The 12,856-nt window shown below is 43.6% G+C and overlaps 1 protein-coding gene across 1 annotated transcript in view; it reads left to right on the top strand.

Moving 5' to 3' along the window:
* LOC144115400 (nose resistant to fluoxetine protein 6-like) overlaps window positions 1–10,074 on the top strand; it is a 55,114-nt gene extending 45,040 nt beyond the window's left edge. The window contains exons 11-16 of the mRNA XM_077649773.1: window positions 782–864; window positions 1,977–2,099; window positions 2,978–3,098; window positions 6,292–6,481; window positions 7,848–7,990; window positions 9,119–10,074. Coding sequence (XP_077505899.1) covers window positions 782–864; window positions 1,977–2,099; window positions 2,978–3,098; window positions 6,292–6,481; window positions 7,848–7,990; window positions 9,119–9,331 — 873 coding nt within the window. The 3' untranslated portion in view covers window positions 9,332–10,074. The remainder of the gene's footprint in view (window positions 1–781; window positions 865–1,976; window positions 2,100–2,977; window positions 3,099–6,291; window positions 6,482–7,847; window positions 7,991–9,118) is intronic.
* The last annotated feature ends 2,782 nt before the right edge of the window (window positions 10,075–12,856 follow it).

Below are 12,856 nucleotides of genomic sequence, written 5' to 3'. Positions count from 1 at the left end.
AACCGCTAAGGTTAGTTCCATGTTAATGGTTCTATGCCAAAAGAAAATCTGACGAGTGGGCCAAGGGTAGAACTTCCGGAACCAGTTGCGAGTGACCGCTTGAACCGAAGTCCTTGCAGGAGCTTCTTTGATTTGCTATAGTCACTTAGAATGCGGTCGCTCTGTTGCGTATTCACAGGCTGTTCTGTGGATTCGGCATCCCGCTCCGAATTCACCAACGAAGGTTACAAAAAGTGAGCGTCCCGTTGTGATCAATAAAAAGAAGGATGCCAATGGCAGCCCTTTGCGTTGCTCTTAGCATGTTGCTGTTCTGTGTGACATCTGCGCGTCTTATAAGTGATTTATGTCTTATGCACATAGATTGCGTGTACATGGCATCACAAGCACCATATTGCGGACAACGTACGGCTTCCACAGTGCACGTCAGAGCAGGTGCAGATAAAAGGATTAGATAAGCTCGCAGGCTTTTAGAATGGTCATAGTGCGCCAATGTGGCGGCTGCTATGACCTTGATGCAAGCCATCTATTCTAGATAATACTTAAATCAGTTGTGCGTCAGATGGAGTGGGTCGGTCGCTTTTTTCTATCTGCTCTGCCTCTTGCTGCGACGAATTCCTTCATGTGAGACCGATTTATTTTTGACAGGCTTGTAGGCGTGACGGGATAAATTGCTTTCTCTTTGATTCTTTTCTGACTTTGGTTTTGGTGTGTTCGCTTGCAGTGTTCATTCTAAGCTTGAAAATCTTCGCTAAGTTCAGACTGAATGTTCTTTATTTGACAGACGATGTTCCTCCACACATGGAGCCTCTCCGTAGACTTTCAACTTTTTGTCGTTTCTCTTCTTGTTATATTGACCCTGAAAAAGTAAGTCCAACAGGTAAAAGTGCAAGTGGACGTTTGAATCGATCTGCGGATAGGCTCACGAAGAGCATAATGAGATTGGCCGACACGATAGTTTTTTTTTTCTTATCCTGGTGGTCTTGGAGAGTGGATCCCAGTCATGATAGCTATGATAAAGCACCCGCCTAGAGCCGAGCTCATATCGTAGTAAGACGTTGTGGATGTAATCTTTTCAACACGCAAGTGCCATCAGCCCGGTGCTCAACATATCGGCCAGTTAACCACGCAAACGCCATACGATGAGCATGCAGTGCACTGATAAAACAATGGCGTCTTCTTGATGACTGCAGATAGCTAGCCATGCTTGGTAAGAGCTTTGGGACTATGATAGTGATGTCTTCACCGTTTCATCGTGTAACAAAAGGCGTAAAACAAGCTATGATTTCCAGCGAACTCAGCTAGAAGTTGCCCCGAGTGGCACACACTTCAACTCGCGAATAGATGGCAATTATTTGGAATTAGCAGCGACTGTGTACAGCCTAAAATTAGGTGCACTAAAAATCCGCAATCCTATTTGCTCCGGGCACTAATGCTTCAAGTGTTGTGCTTGCAGGAAGAACTGGCGAAAAATTCAGGTTGAACTCGTTTATACTGAACGGTTCTGCTAAGGAGTGCCTGATGGAGTAGCAAACGGGAAAGAGGTAAAAACGACAAACGGTAGCTTTATAGCCTTATACTTATGAGTGTGTAGAAGAGCAGAAATCAGGTGTAAGAAGTGGAGTAGGGCTCACGAGCACAGACACGGAATTTAAAAAAAGTTCTTTCAAGACCATCATGGAGGAACGAACACGTTTGAACCGGCAGGAAATTTTCACCAACTTATCGCATGCAGTGGTCATAGCATTTTTCATTGGCTGACGTGACTGGACTACACTGTCAGTGTCTTTGAGGATCGGTGTCTGGCGGTGTGATAGTCAATGATGCAGTTCTCTAATGTGACACCAATCTCGTACAAATGGCCTTACAAACTCTGTGCCACGTAATACGAAGTTGGTATCGAGTAAAAATTACACCGAAAGAAAAATAAATGAATGGTTGCCGTGTGTTTCGTTACACATTATATGAACGCTGCACAGCCGGAAAGCAATGGCGCTACGCGCGCTGGGCGCGCTGTCTCTGCTGGGCTGCATCATCTCAGCGTGGACTGTCTTTGATTCCGAGATTACGCCTTTCATGACGCTTCCAGGCTTCAAAGCTAGGTGAGTGCGTTACCTGCTATCTACTGTACAGGTCTGACCTGTGCATGCATTACAAAATGAGTGTTTTGATTTGATCTCCACTCGACCCTGCCATGTACACTAACAGCGCTTAATATGTACGTGCTAATGTCTTCGCCTGGGGAGTCTTGGTGCTCAAACAAGCATTAACAGCGCGATAAGTACGCACAACTGCCCCTTACGTGTCGTCCGCATAGTCACATTTGTGTCCGATGCTTCTACATCAAAATGCTTTCAACTTCCTCCGCGCGGCGCAAGCGTATCCCGATAAACCGAAGCCTATCACTGCTGCCATTCGCGCGCCGTGGCCGAGTTATCTAATTGCTGGTTCAGGCAAGTTATCAAGTTGAGTGCTATTGCGATGGTTGGAAACACGCTTTTGTTATTTTCTTGCACAAGGTATTAATTTGCTAACAAAACGCGCCAGATTCGTGCAGGGGACGTTACTAGATCTGCATTGTACATGTTTTTCAGGGCTGCTCACGTTAAGTGAACCGACAACAAAAAAAACTTTCAGATGCGAATATAGTATTGCGTACTCAGGGCCACGATAATACGGAGCTCGCTTCGGCAATCACACTTCTTTTGCTACTTCGTGGCAATTATTACAGATAGTGGATGCAATGGTAGCAAATTCCACCGTAGCGCTTGGGCTTAAAACCAAAGAAACGTGATATTTTACCTAATAAATGCCTAAGAAACATACATATTCAGACGCGTGGATCGCATTAGTCTGGCCGAGCTTGTACACCCATTCTCAAAATAAGCTGGTCCGCGTTTTAAGCGAACGTGTGCAGCTGATGAGGGTATAATTTTAAGTTTTGTGTCCCATACTCTCTCCTTGCCCTCCTCCATTTCAGCGTTATGCTTAAGACCTTGAATACTTTCTACATACGCCCTTCATATCATGCCGTGTGCTACTTCAGTGGCTGCATAACATTCCTTATCATGGACGATTTCAGGCGTCTGAAAATGTCGAAGGTAAGTTACAATTTACAAATATAAGCGCCGTTTAGGTGCTTTCGCGCCAGCTATAGACTGCAACACAATACTTGGGGTGGAACCTCAGTTTAAAACACACCAGGAGCGTAGCTGAATTTATATAGATTTCATTCCTAGGGCTTTGTGCTCTTTTTGCACGCATGTTCGCTGCTGGGTATCACGGCGGTTGCGGACAAAGCTCGAAGCCTTAGTGCGGTCACCACTGGCGTGCTCTCGTTAATACAGAGCGCATCTGTACATCTGTATTACCTGTTCTGGGAAGGTTTGTTTTTCCCCCAATGCACGTATTGTTTTACGTACGCGCCAACCCAATGCACGTCAACGCAATTTGCTACGACACATTTAGTGACGCTAGAGAGGAAGGATGATTCGTATGAAGGCGGTAAATGGCCTTTAAATCAATTCTCTTCGAAAACCTTCATACCTCAGCTGTTTGAAGCGGCATTTAGCAGGATGTTATAGCAAGCATTTAAATAATACTGCGCAAAAAAAGTTACAGGGGTGACACTCAAGTGATTTCGTCTCCCCATGCTCTCTTTCGTTTGCTGTAGGTTATGATCATGATCATAACATTCAGCAAACTACCTTTCTTTCCTCCTCAGAGGTGGGGCGAGCCTGTGTAACTGATACACTTGTACGCCTAAACGGCACCTGCACCCTGCTGGCCCTACAGAAGCGCAGGGGCTGCAGTGTTATAAAATATAAAAACCGAACCTTCTTGCTAGTTCTAGAGAAACGAATGGCAGCGCGCGGGCGACCATATGCCGGAGAAAGAACGTGTTATGGCAGTCGGGTTTGTGAGCTGATAAATATTATTGGGCGTCTCTTACATAGTCGGTGCGTCCATTCTATTACTGGACGCGATGAGAGGGGTGCTAATGGGCTCTTGTTTCAGTTTTTTCTTCTTTCTCGATGAACATGGCTAGTAAGTTTTGAAAGATAGTGACCGAGATTGCTTTAGCTGTGTACTGCGGTTTCTATTTCACAATGTCCATATGTCATAAAGCGCCTAGCGTCTGCGGTAGTCACCATCTTCCAGTTAAATGGATGTTTCCCTCTGAATATTCTCTTTCCCATAAGGGGTTCCCGGCAAAACAAAGATTTATTGCATCTTGAGCCACATTTCTTTCTTCTACCTGCTGAAAGCCAAGCAGCTATAATCGGATACAACTAAAAAAATGAAGGCGCAATTTCCCCTCAAAAAAAGCGCAACAACCAAAGCCGTGTCCCGGCCGTCACCTCGCCGTCGTTAATCCTTTGTGCCAGCCAGCCTCCTGTGATGTCAGGCTACAAGATTCCAGGGGACTAACGGTGACGTCATTACAATCACTCGACGCCATTGGCTGCAGGGCCCCCTTTGAGGGACATTTGCCGCTTTCTTTTTGAGTGGCACATAACTGCGTACCACGATCACCCACTTTACGTCAGTGTAGCGAAAGAGGTTGTTCTTTGGAACCTCACTCCATATTCTGTATACCCGGCTGTATACCTCAGTGATTCGTTAGACGGAGAAGGGCGTGCTTTAAAAGCGTAGTTACCGCCATTTAAATTATTCTTTGTGCTACCCCAATTCCTGGCGCGAAAACTGTAGGAATACCGGTTATCGGTCTCGTATAGCGACGGGTCGAGCCTAAATGAGAAGACAGTGGGAAGACAATGGGAACCTTTATGACTATCTGCTCTTCTTATGCCAATAAGAATTAATGCCTATTTTGCAACTCTGTAATAATACATAATGTTTATCGTCGAATATAAGAGGAATCGAATAATATAAGCTTCATAACTCGTAGGATTGTCAGAAGCAAGTCTCTAAAGTTCACCTCGTCTAACGTGAGCGCCATTTTTTAACAAACATAAAACATGCTGCTTGTCCATCTATCCATCTATTTTTATCTATTGACGAAGCTGTTGTTGATGTTCTCGCATCGTTCAAAATGGTCGCAAAAGGGCCTAGTGAAAATTGTATACAGTTTCTTGACCGAAGGATTCATTTTTTGGATGGGCATATATGCTTGATGTGTAATCCTAGGTCACAAAAGGCACTCCTTCCTTACAGCTGGGCTCATTCGAAAAGCATCAAAAGAGCGTTAGCCATGAATTGCCCCAATTCCGCCTTGGAAAAATCATGTCCGCATCAAATGTTTGAAAGTGTTTAAATGGAAACTGAACAATTGCGCTTGTCCGGCTTTCCTCCAGATTTATTTTAAGCTGTTGCAGAGACGCTGCTACAAAATGAAAAGCGCGTCAAAAAAAGAGAAAAGCAAGATGACAGGCTGGCAACTCAAATAATTTCATATCTTCACTGAGTTTCTCCTAATTTAAGAAAGTTCCAAACAGATACGATGTAAATGTGCTCTTCTCCACCCCAAGCAAGCTATCAAAAATTTGTCCAGTGATGGTTATTAAGAAAAAGCCCATTTGCACAATAAACCACCAACTTGGTTTCAACCGTTGCACAACTAAGGTAGTGTACAGCATTCCGCTCACTTGAAATAGAGTGTGCATTGGTCAAACGGGACGCTGTTCAAATGAGAGAGCTAGGGAGCATTACAATCTGGTTAAAGATCGGAAGAGTGGAAATCTTGCTATCCACTGCCGAGACTGTAAGTGTAATCCCATTTTTCGGAAAACTAAATTTCTTGGGCATGGAAAGGATCGGATGGAAAGAAAGATAATTGAGGCATATAACATTACAAAAGCAGGTGGTAAGTGTATCAGCACCGCTTTCTTGTCTCTTCTTAATAATGAAATGGCGTTTTTGGATCATTACCGTTGATTGCCATGATGCGATAGTAGCGCTGTACTTAAGCTTTGGCCTCCTCAATAAAAATCAGTTGGAAGTGCAGCATTCGTCCTGTCGTATGTGTGTCTATTTCGTCCCCGTTTTTTGTGCTGCTACGTTTTTTCAAGATGAATCAATACTAACTGGCCCAAACTTCGATGCTTTTAATCGTAATAGAAGAAAGTCATTCAAACAGATAAAAATTACGCGCCATATTGGCGTATGATTACATGAAGTGCCCATGCAATGCCTGACCTGAACTTATCATGTAGCTTTCCGCATTGCTGCGCAGCTGAGAGGAGTAGAAAAAGCTTGAGATAAAAAAGAACTGCGCCGTGAGCGGACAGTTTTATGGACCATTAAGGCTGCGTACTTTTTCACCTATTCCAGGGCACACAATTGGTGGGCTGGTGCGTGGCAACCAGCTGTTGCCTCTGTGTCGTCTTCATGAAGGCTCCTTGGTACCACAGACCAAATCCCGCGTCACAATTTGTGAAAATTCTGGCAACAGTCTCTGACCGCCTTCTGTGGTCACTTTTTCTTGCCTGGACCACGCTTGCTTGCTCCACGGGCAGAGGTGGTAAGAGTGTTACATTATGTCTCAAAAGAACTGCAGTGCTATGTAAAACCTTTGACTGTGTCAGCATGTCGAGTTTGGAAAGCTAGTCGCGCTTAGAACCGTTCACAACTATTAACGTCAGCCGCATTATGAGTGGTCAAGAAGGAAAATATTCAGTAGGCAAGGTATCACCTATAACAAACCATTCACGCTAACGGACACTTTCGAGAATTCGGCCTTTGGGTAGGTTTCAGAAGCAATGCATTCAACAATGGTGCCAGTAATTTATGAAAAAGAATGTGGAAGTGCTTTCTTCGCAATACGCAGTCCTTGGCCAGATATTAGGGAATAAAGGCCTGCGAGAAACAGAACGGCTTCGCACTCGAACTCATGCTGTCATTTCTGAGTTATTTTAATCGCACAGTGTAATATATAGCGATGTTTTTCCCTTCAGTTCTAGTGCGTTTTTGCTCAAAGGTAGATCCCAGTCATATGAGGCTGTGACACCACTTGAGCCATTTAGAAAGAGTAAAGAAAAGTAAAAATAGAATACATTTCTTTTAACTTTAATACTACACCGGCTTCATAATAATCATGGTGATTTTTTTTTATGCAGCCCAACAGCCCACCAAGGCTTTCGCAAAATACCGGTGAACGGCGAGTGCGGCGGCCCTTGTGCCAACAGCAAAGGGCTGCACGAATAAGTAATGAGTAGAATTCAAATGAAATACGCGCACTCTTCTGGCATTAAAAATATCAACTGAAAACAAAACGAGTTTTTCGATGCACAAAAACCTATAAAAATGTCATTTAGATTAACACCTAGTGTGCATAAGACATATATTGATCGCATTCCACGCATGCCATATCAGGCGACAATTGTTGGCTTATAAAAATGCGTAATTTGGAAGTATGAACGGGGGAAATACCTTTATCAGCACAACAAGCGTTGTTTCAAAAGAAAAAATTACTTATTGCGCTACCTTCGATGAGGCATTTAGCTGAACAATTCTTTGAAACAACAGAAAAGAGTGCAGAGCTTTACATATGCGCTAGCTTCTTGCTCGCGCGCCCTGGTGTCTCCAAACGGGAACAGCGACCACTTGCAGAACACGAATTACATGTGAGCGCCGATGCCGCTGGCACCGTTCACACGGTAATGGCGTGTGCGGCGTCCAGTGATGCATTTTAAATATCTTACTGAACCCAGTACACAATAAGTTCGGTTAGTCGGGCAGATTAGAAATCTGTACTGTACGGTCGCAGTCGCTTTCACAATCACTGTCATATCAGAATGCGCCAAATAAAATTTACGGCAGTTTCTGAGCTTAGCAGGCAATTAAATTGACTTAGTGATGCTCTAACGATGGGTTTTCTGTTCTCGCAGGATTTGTCGGGCGGTTCCTATCATGTAATGTCTTCGTGCCACTGAGCAAGCTTTCATGCGGCGTCTACCTCATCCACTTCCCTCTCATCTTGCTCATGCTGCATGCGTCCAGGGAACGTCTACACCTTTCGCACTTCACTCAGGTGACCACCTCTGCCATGTGCGTTCTGCTAAAGGTTAAAAAAAAGCAACGTTGCTTTAAGACGACGGCTCCTACGGCAAAAACACCAGCGCAATCTTCTTTGGACCATAAAAAAGATGCGCAGAAAAACGTGAATGGCTATTATGCCACCTTAACTGGAATGCCAACCCTCTTCAACTACCCCTTGGGCCTCGCTGGTCCACCATCCTAAATTCCACTAGAGAATTTTTCATCAACTAATCTCGATATCACACCAGCATCCCCTGTTCACACAGAAGCTTAAAAAACATCAATCTGGAATCCACATTTCGATACCTCGATGTGATTTAGGCTCTCGTGCTTAGATCTCGTTGACCTGATGGCAGCCTGTGGAGAAGAAACTAATTTATATTCCACAGAAATGCGCGGTGAAATATGGTCATGGCAATCCGCGGTATTTTAAGTACTAAAAAAAGACAAGCACAAGGTGGCGATCACGGAAGTTGCATCCAAGTTTCTGTGACTATATATGCGTCGTCCACAAAGAAGTCAGCATTACTGCGTGAACAGCTAGGCCTAGCCATGAATTTTCTTTGGACAGCGCGTTGCTAATCACCCATCTCGCGCGTGCGCTGTGCATGCACCGATAAAAGGAACTGTACCTCCTTTTTAGATGCATATTTTAGATGGATGGACTAGGAGGAGCATGAGAGAGAAGCATGGTTAAAGCATCAAGAAGGTTTCTACTAGAAAAAACAGGAGGCAATGTGATTTGGATAATGAAATAGATAGGTATACGTCCCGGGCTGCTAGCGTGCAAATTTCCCAGGCCTACCAACCTTCGATTAGGCCGTTCCTTAGCTTCAAAGGGCCGAAGAAGAGGTGTTGTTTTATTTTTCTCTCTTTTTTTAATACTGTAGGCCTCCTAAATATACCTGTTAATGATTAGCCTTTTGCCTTCCCAGAAGACGCATGTTGTGGTGACGTCCTATATATATGAATGCGTTGTTTTTCTGGTAGTATTGAACCAGTTTACCTTCAGAGATTGCCCTGGCTGCTCTTCTTCTCCCCATCGTTTAGAACAGTTCAATTTTTAGTCTCTGTACATTGCTGAGGAAGACGAAAGCTTCTTCACCCTATTTTACTTCAGCTGACTCTGTTTTTTGGGGTGCTGACCTGGAGCCTCCTGCTTGCGTACCTGGAGTTCCTGATGTGTGAAGGACCAATAGCAACCCTGGACAAGTCGGCTTTTCAAATCTTTATCCGAAGAGGAAAAACTGCACAGCGGAACCTAGGTCGCCAGACGGATACAAACGGTGCACCCGCGGAGAAGCCCGAAAACAACCATGTTCATTCGGAGTAGCTATATTCCGAATACTAATATTCAGGGGCGATTTTCACGCCAAGCAAATCACATAAATATACTGCACACTCGTATCGCTTAATGTGTTACCAGTGCGATTTCAGCTCTCAAGGCCATGACAGTTACTAATCTTGCAAGTTGCAACCCAACTTGTCATTCATATGTTTGTCTTTTATTAAGAGGCGGTGACGTTAATAGGTGTATAGGGCAGAAAAGATCTGGCCTTGACGATGATAGAGCGTGCCAGTCAGGGTGCATCACTGTCATCACTGTCATATACATATACGTTTAGGACAGTTTTTAAAGATGGACGAAATCGAGGTGGGAGGTAGAACTTAATTAGGCGTCAAGGGTATGACACCTTATTAAGTTGTGACTCTGATATCACTTTCATCAATCATTTACAACACTGGGTTCAGAGTTCCACAGAAGGTGAGGATTAGCACTAACCAGTAAATTGTTGAAAGGAATTTAGAGATCTTGAAACTTTAGTTTGCTTGTCTATGAGCTCTACTGTGAGGCTAGCACACATAATTCCTCCCTCACATAACATTTCTCTGCAGATTTTTATGGCATTACAGAATAGTTGAGGTGACATTTCAGCCAACCCAACATCTAATATTTATTAATCATGCTCGACGGGAACATTGGATATGTGATGGGGGATAAAGTTCACGCTCTAAACAATAATATTATTGATTAGGTTATTAGTCCACAGCTACTATAAGATATTGACCAGGAATCAGGGGATATCGAGATAAATAAAAAAGGAATTCTGAAGATGTTTTGCTTGTCTTCTTGTGTTATTCGCTTTCGTTTGGCGTTATCGCTGTCCATGATGGAGCCAATTTGACTGCAACTTAAGCGATACCGGATCACAGTTATCGTCCACGTATACAGCTATGAAGCGCCGCGTAATTTCATTTCTACAGATGTTCGTTTACCAAAAGAATTTACAGCTCCGTCACGTTTCATTCAAGTTCCAGGGCATGCGACGCATCCATGAAAGAGAAAAATTTTGATAATAGTCATTCAGATCGACAGTTATCACTGGAGAAACAAAGCAAAGAAAAAAAGTCAGAAAGACCTTCTAATAGTAGCGGATAATAAAGTCCACGAGGGTGCTCTGAATAAATCACCGACTTACAAAATGGCGCACAAAGGAGACTCATATTTAATAAACAGGGAACTCTTCCCTTGAACTTCCAATCCGCGCTGTTTTAGCAGGGTTACAACAATGCAGCAGATAAGCACAGAGCAAAAGGAATACCAAGCATTAGGTATCTCTTTAAAAAAGAACACACCGGAAGAAATTTTTGGGAGCGGTGATATGCTGATTGCGTGCTGCACCCTAACAATGCATCAATCATCGCAATAAATCATCGCAAGGCACTTTTAAGTGCTCTACGACTGCGACAGGATGGCGCCGTGCACCTGGAACATGTCCTTGGACCCTGAAGGGACGCGGCTTCGGGTGTGCGCGGGAAAAAGCCATTTTAGTGTTTTTAAGAGACATGGGTTTGGTGGACAATCTTTGACAATTGTACGCGCGTGTGCGTGCGTGCGTGCGTGCGTGCGCGTGCGTGCGTGTGTGTGCGTGTGCGTGCGTGTGTGCGTGTGTGTGCGTGTGTGTGTGTGTGTGTGTTCCCCCTCCTTCCATTACAGTTCGTTTATTCGCACTCTTGACAACTGCAAGGGACCTTACAAAATTGTGTGTTGTATTTCTAATTTATTGTCCGTTTTCCCTAAGGGCGATAGTTGCGAGAAGTTGAAACAGCAGAAAGATTTAATATTTTTAACTTTGTAGGTGATTTTATTTTTATTATGCACGCGGTATTCAGTACGCCAACCTGGCTATATTTTTTTGTGAGAACTCGAATATTTCGTGAGAAACATAACGGGAACGAAGTCGTGGCAGAAGCCGCGATTTCGCGCACAGCGCGCAGTATCGCAAATTTATAGTTAAGCGCAAATTATGATACAGAAGACATGATGCATAAATTTTCCGTGATAAAAACAAAGGTGAGAAACCGTGCGCAAGGATATTTTCCTCACTATGGAGGAAGCTACTGCATCCTAGATGAAATTTCCAATACTGCCAAAAGCCTTTAGTGAATATGATCTTAAGAGTATTTTTCTCCGCGAACACGAAGAAGACTGGATAACCATTTCCTGGCTAAAGAAAGTATGCCATCTTTCAAAGTTATATTTACTGTAGTCAATGACTGTTCTCTTGTTTTTAAAGTGTCAGAAACTCAAGTTTTAATACACAGTAGTTTCACGATTGAAATGCAGCCGCTGCGGCAGGGTTCGAAGCCCTGGATTTACTAGAAGATGCCGAACGCTATAGCCCCAGAGCCATAAATGGTATTTTTCGTATAATAGTGCGCTCGAGAAATATCCCTGATTGTGGGGTAAAGGCGGCACTGGTAACCTCCACCTCGCCCTTAGGTAATTTTTAATACTGTTTTTTTGTCAAACGACGGCGAAATTATTAACCTTCACTTTGTTCATGCTTTGCAGAAAAGAAAGTCTATTCGCATGATCCTTCGAAGTCTCACAATAAAAGCCACAGCAGTTATTCTGATTCTTCTTTGTACGCATTTTACGAACTGAACTTCTCATCACGTTTTACAGTGCGAAGAAAAATGTCTGTTTGAAACAACCCATCCCCTTCAAAAAGTGATCGACTCTTCAGCCTCAGAAAACAAATACCGGATACTTTATATCCCACATTTCAACTGACCCTGATCAACAGAAGTGATCGACTCTTCAGCCTCAGAAAACAAATACCGGATACTTTATATCCCACATTTCAACTGACCCTGATCAACAGTTAATTATATTGCTTTAAGAAATTCTGTAATTAGACATCTCTAAAACGGAAGCTTGTGTTTTCCGCGGTCGTATTTTCTACTGCTAAGTTTTTTTTATTTTTTGTCGTCATTTTTGGTCTATAATGGGCAATTTTTTCTCAGAACCACGCTGGTGCGAAATACAAAGCGGTTAGCTTTGAGAGGGCATTTGTACGAAGTTGTTCGTTATCTACGTGGTATGAGCTAAAATTTTGCGCTGCGTTTTTTTTTGTGTTCTTTCGAAGGGTTCTTGCTACTTTTTGGCAGGGTGATGAAAAACTGTAAAAGCCAACGTACTGGCGCGAGTCCTCCGACTGCATTCGCTTTGACTCCTCGTCAGACCAGCCGACGACCCAGCTAAGGAAAACCACGAGTCGACCAGGCTAAACACATGTTTTCGCACGTCTACTCGGTTTAACTACGTTAGAACCCTACTTGGTTTTTAATTTTGCTTTGCTGTCACTGCTGCTTTATAGTGGGCCTAAGGTTTTTGAACTAGAGTGTAAAGTGTCGACGGAATTTGCACCGGCTGTTAAAAAGCTGAGCGAAGAATTGAAATTGGAAATCAAGGCATTGAAGGTGGGAATAGAAGGAAGCGTTCGAACCGAAGAGCGTGGTTTTCATGCGCAACTGGGTCACCTGAAAGATTGCGTATGTTTTATGATCAAAA

This window comes from Amblyomma americanum, chromosome 1 (genome assembly GCF_052857255.1).
Source record: "Amblyomma americanum isolate KBUSLIRL-KWMA chromosome 1, ASM5285725v1, whole genome shotgun sequence".
Lineage (NCBI taxonomy): Eukaryota > Metazoa > Arthropoda > Arachnida > Ixodida > Ixodidae > Amblyomma > Amblyomma americanum.
This window is presented reverse-complemented; position numbering and strand designations above follow the sequence as displayed.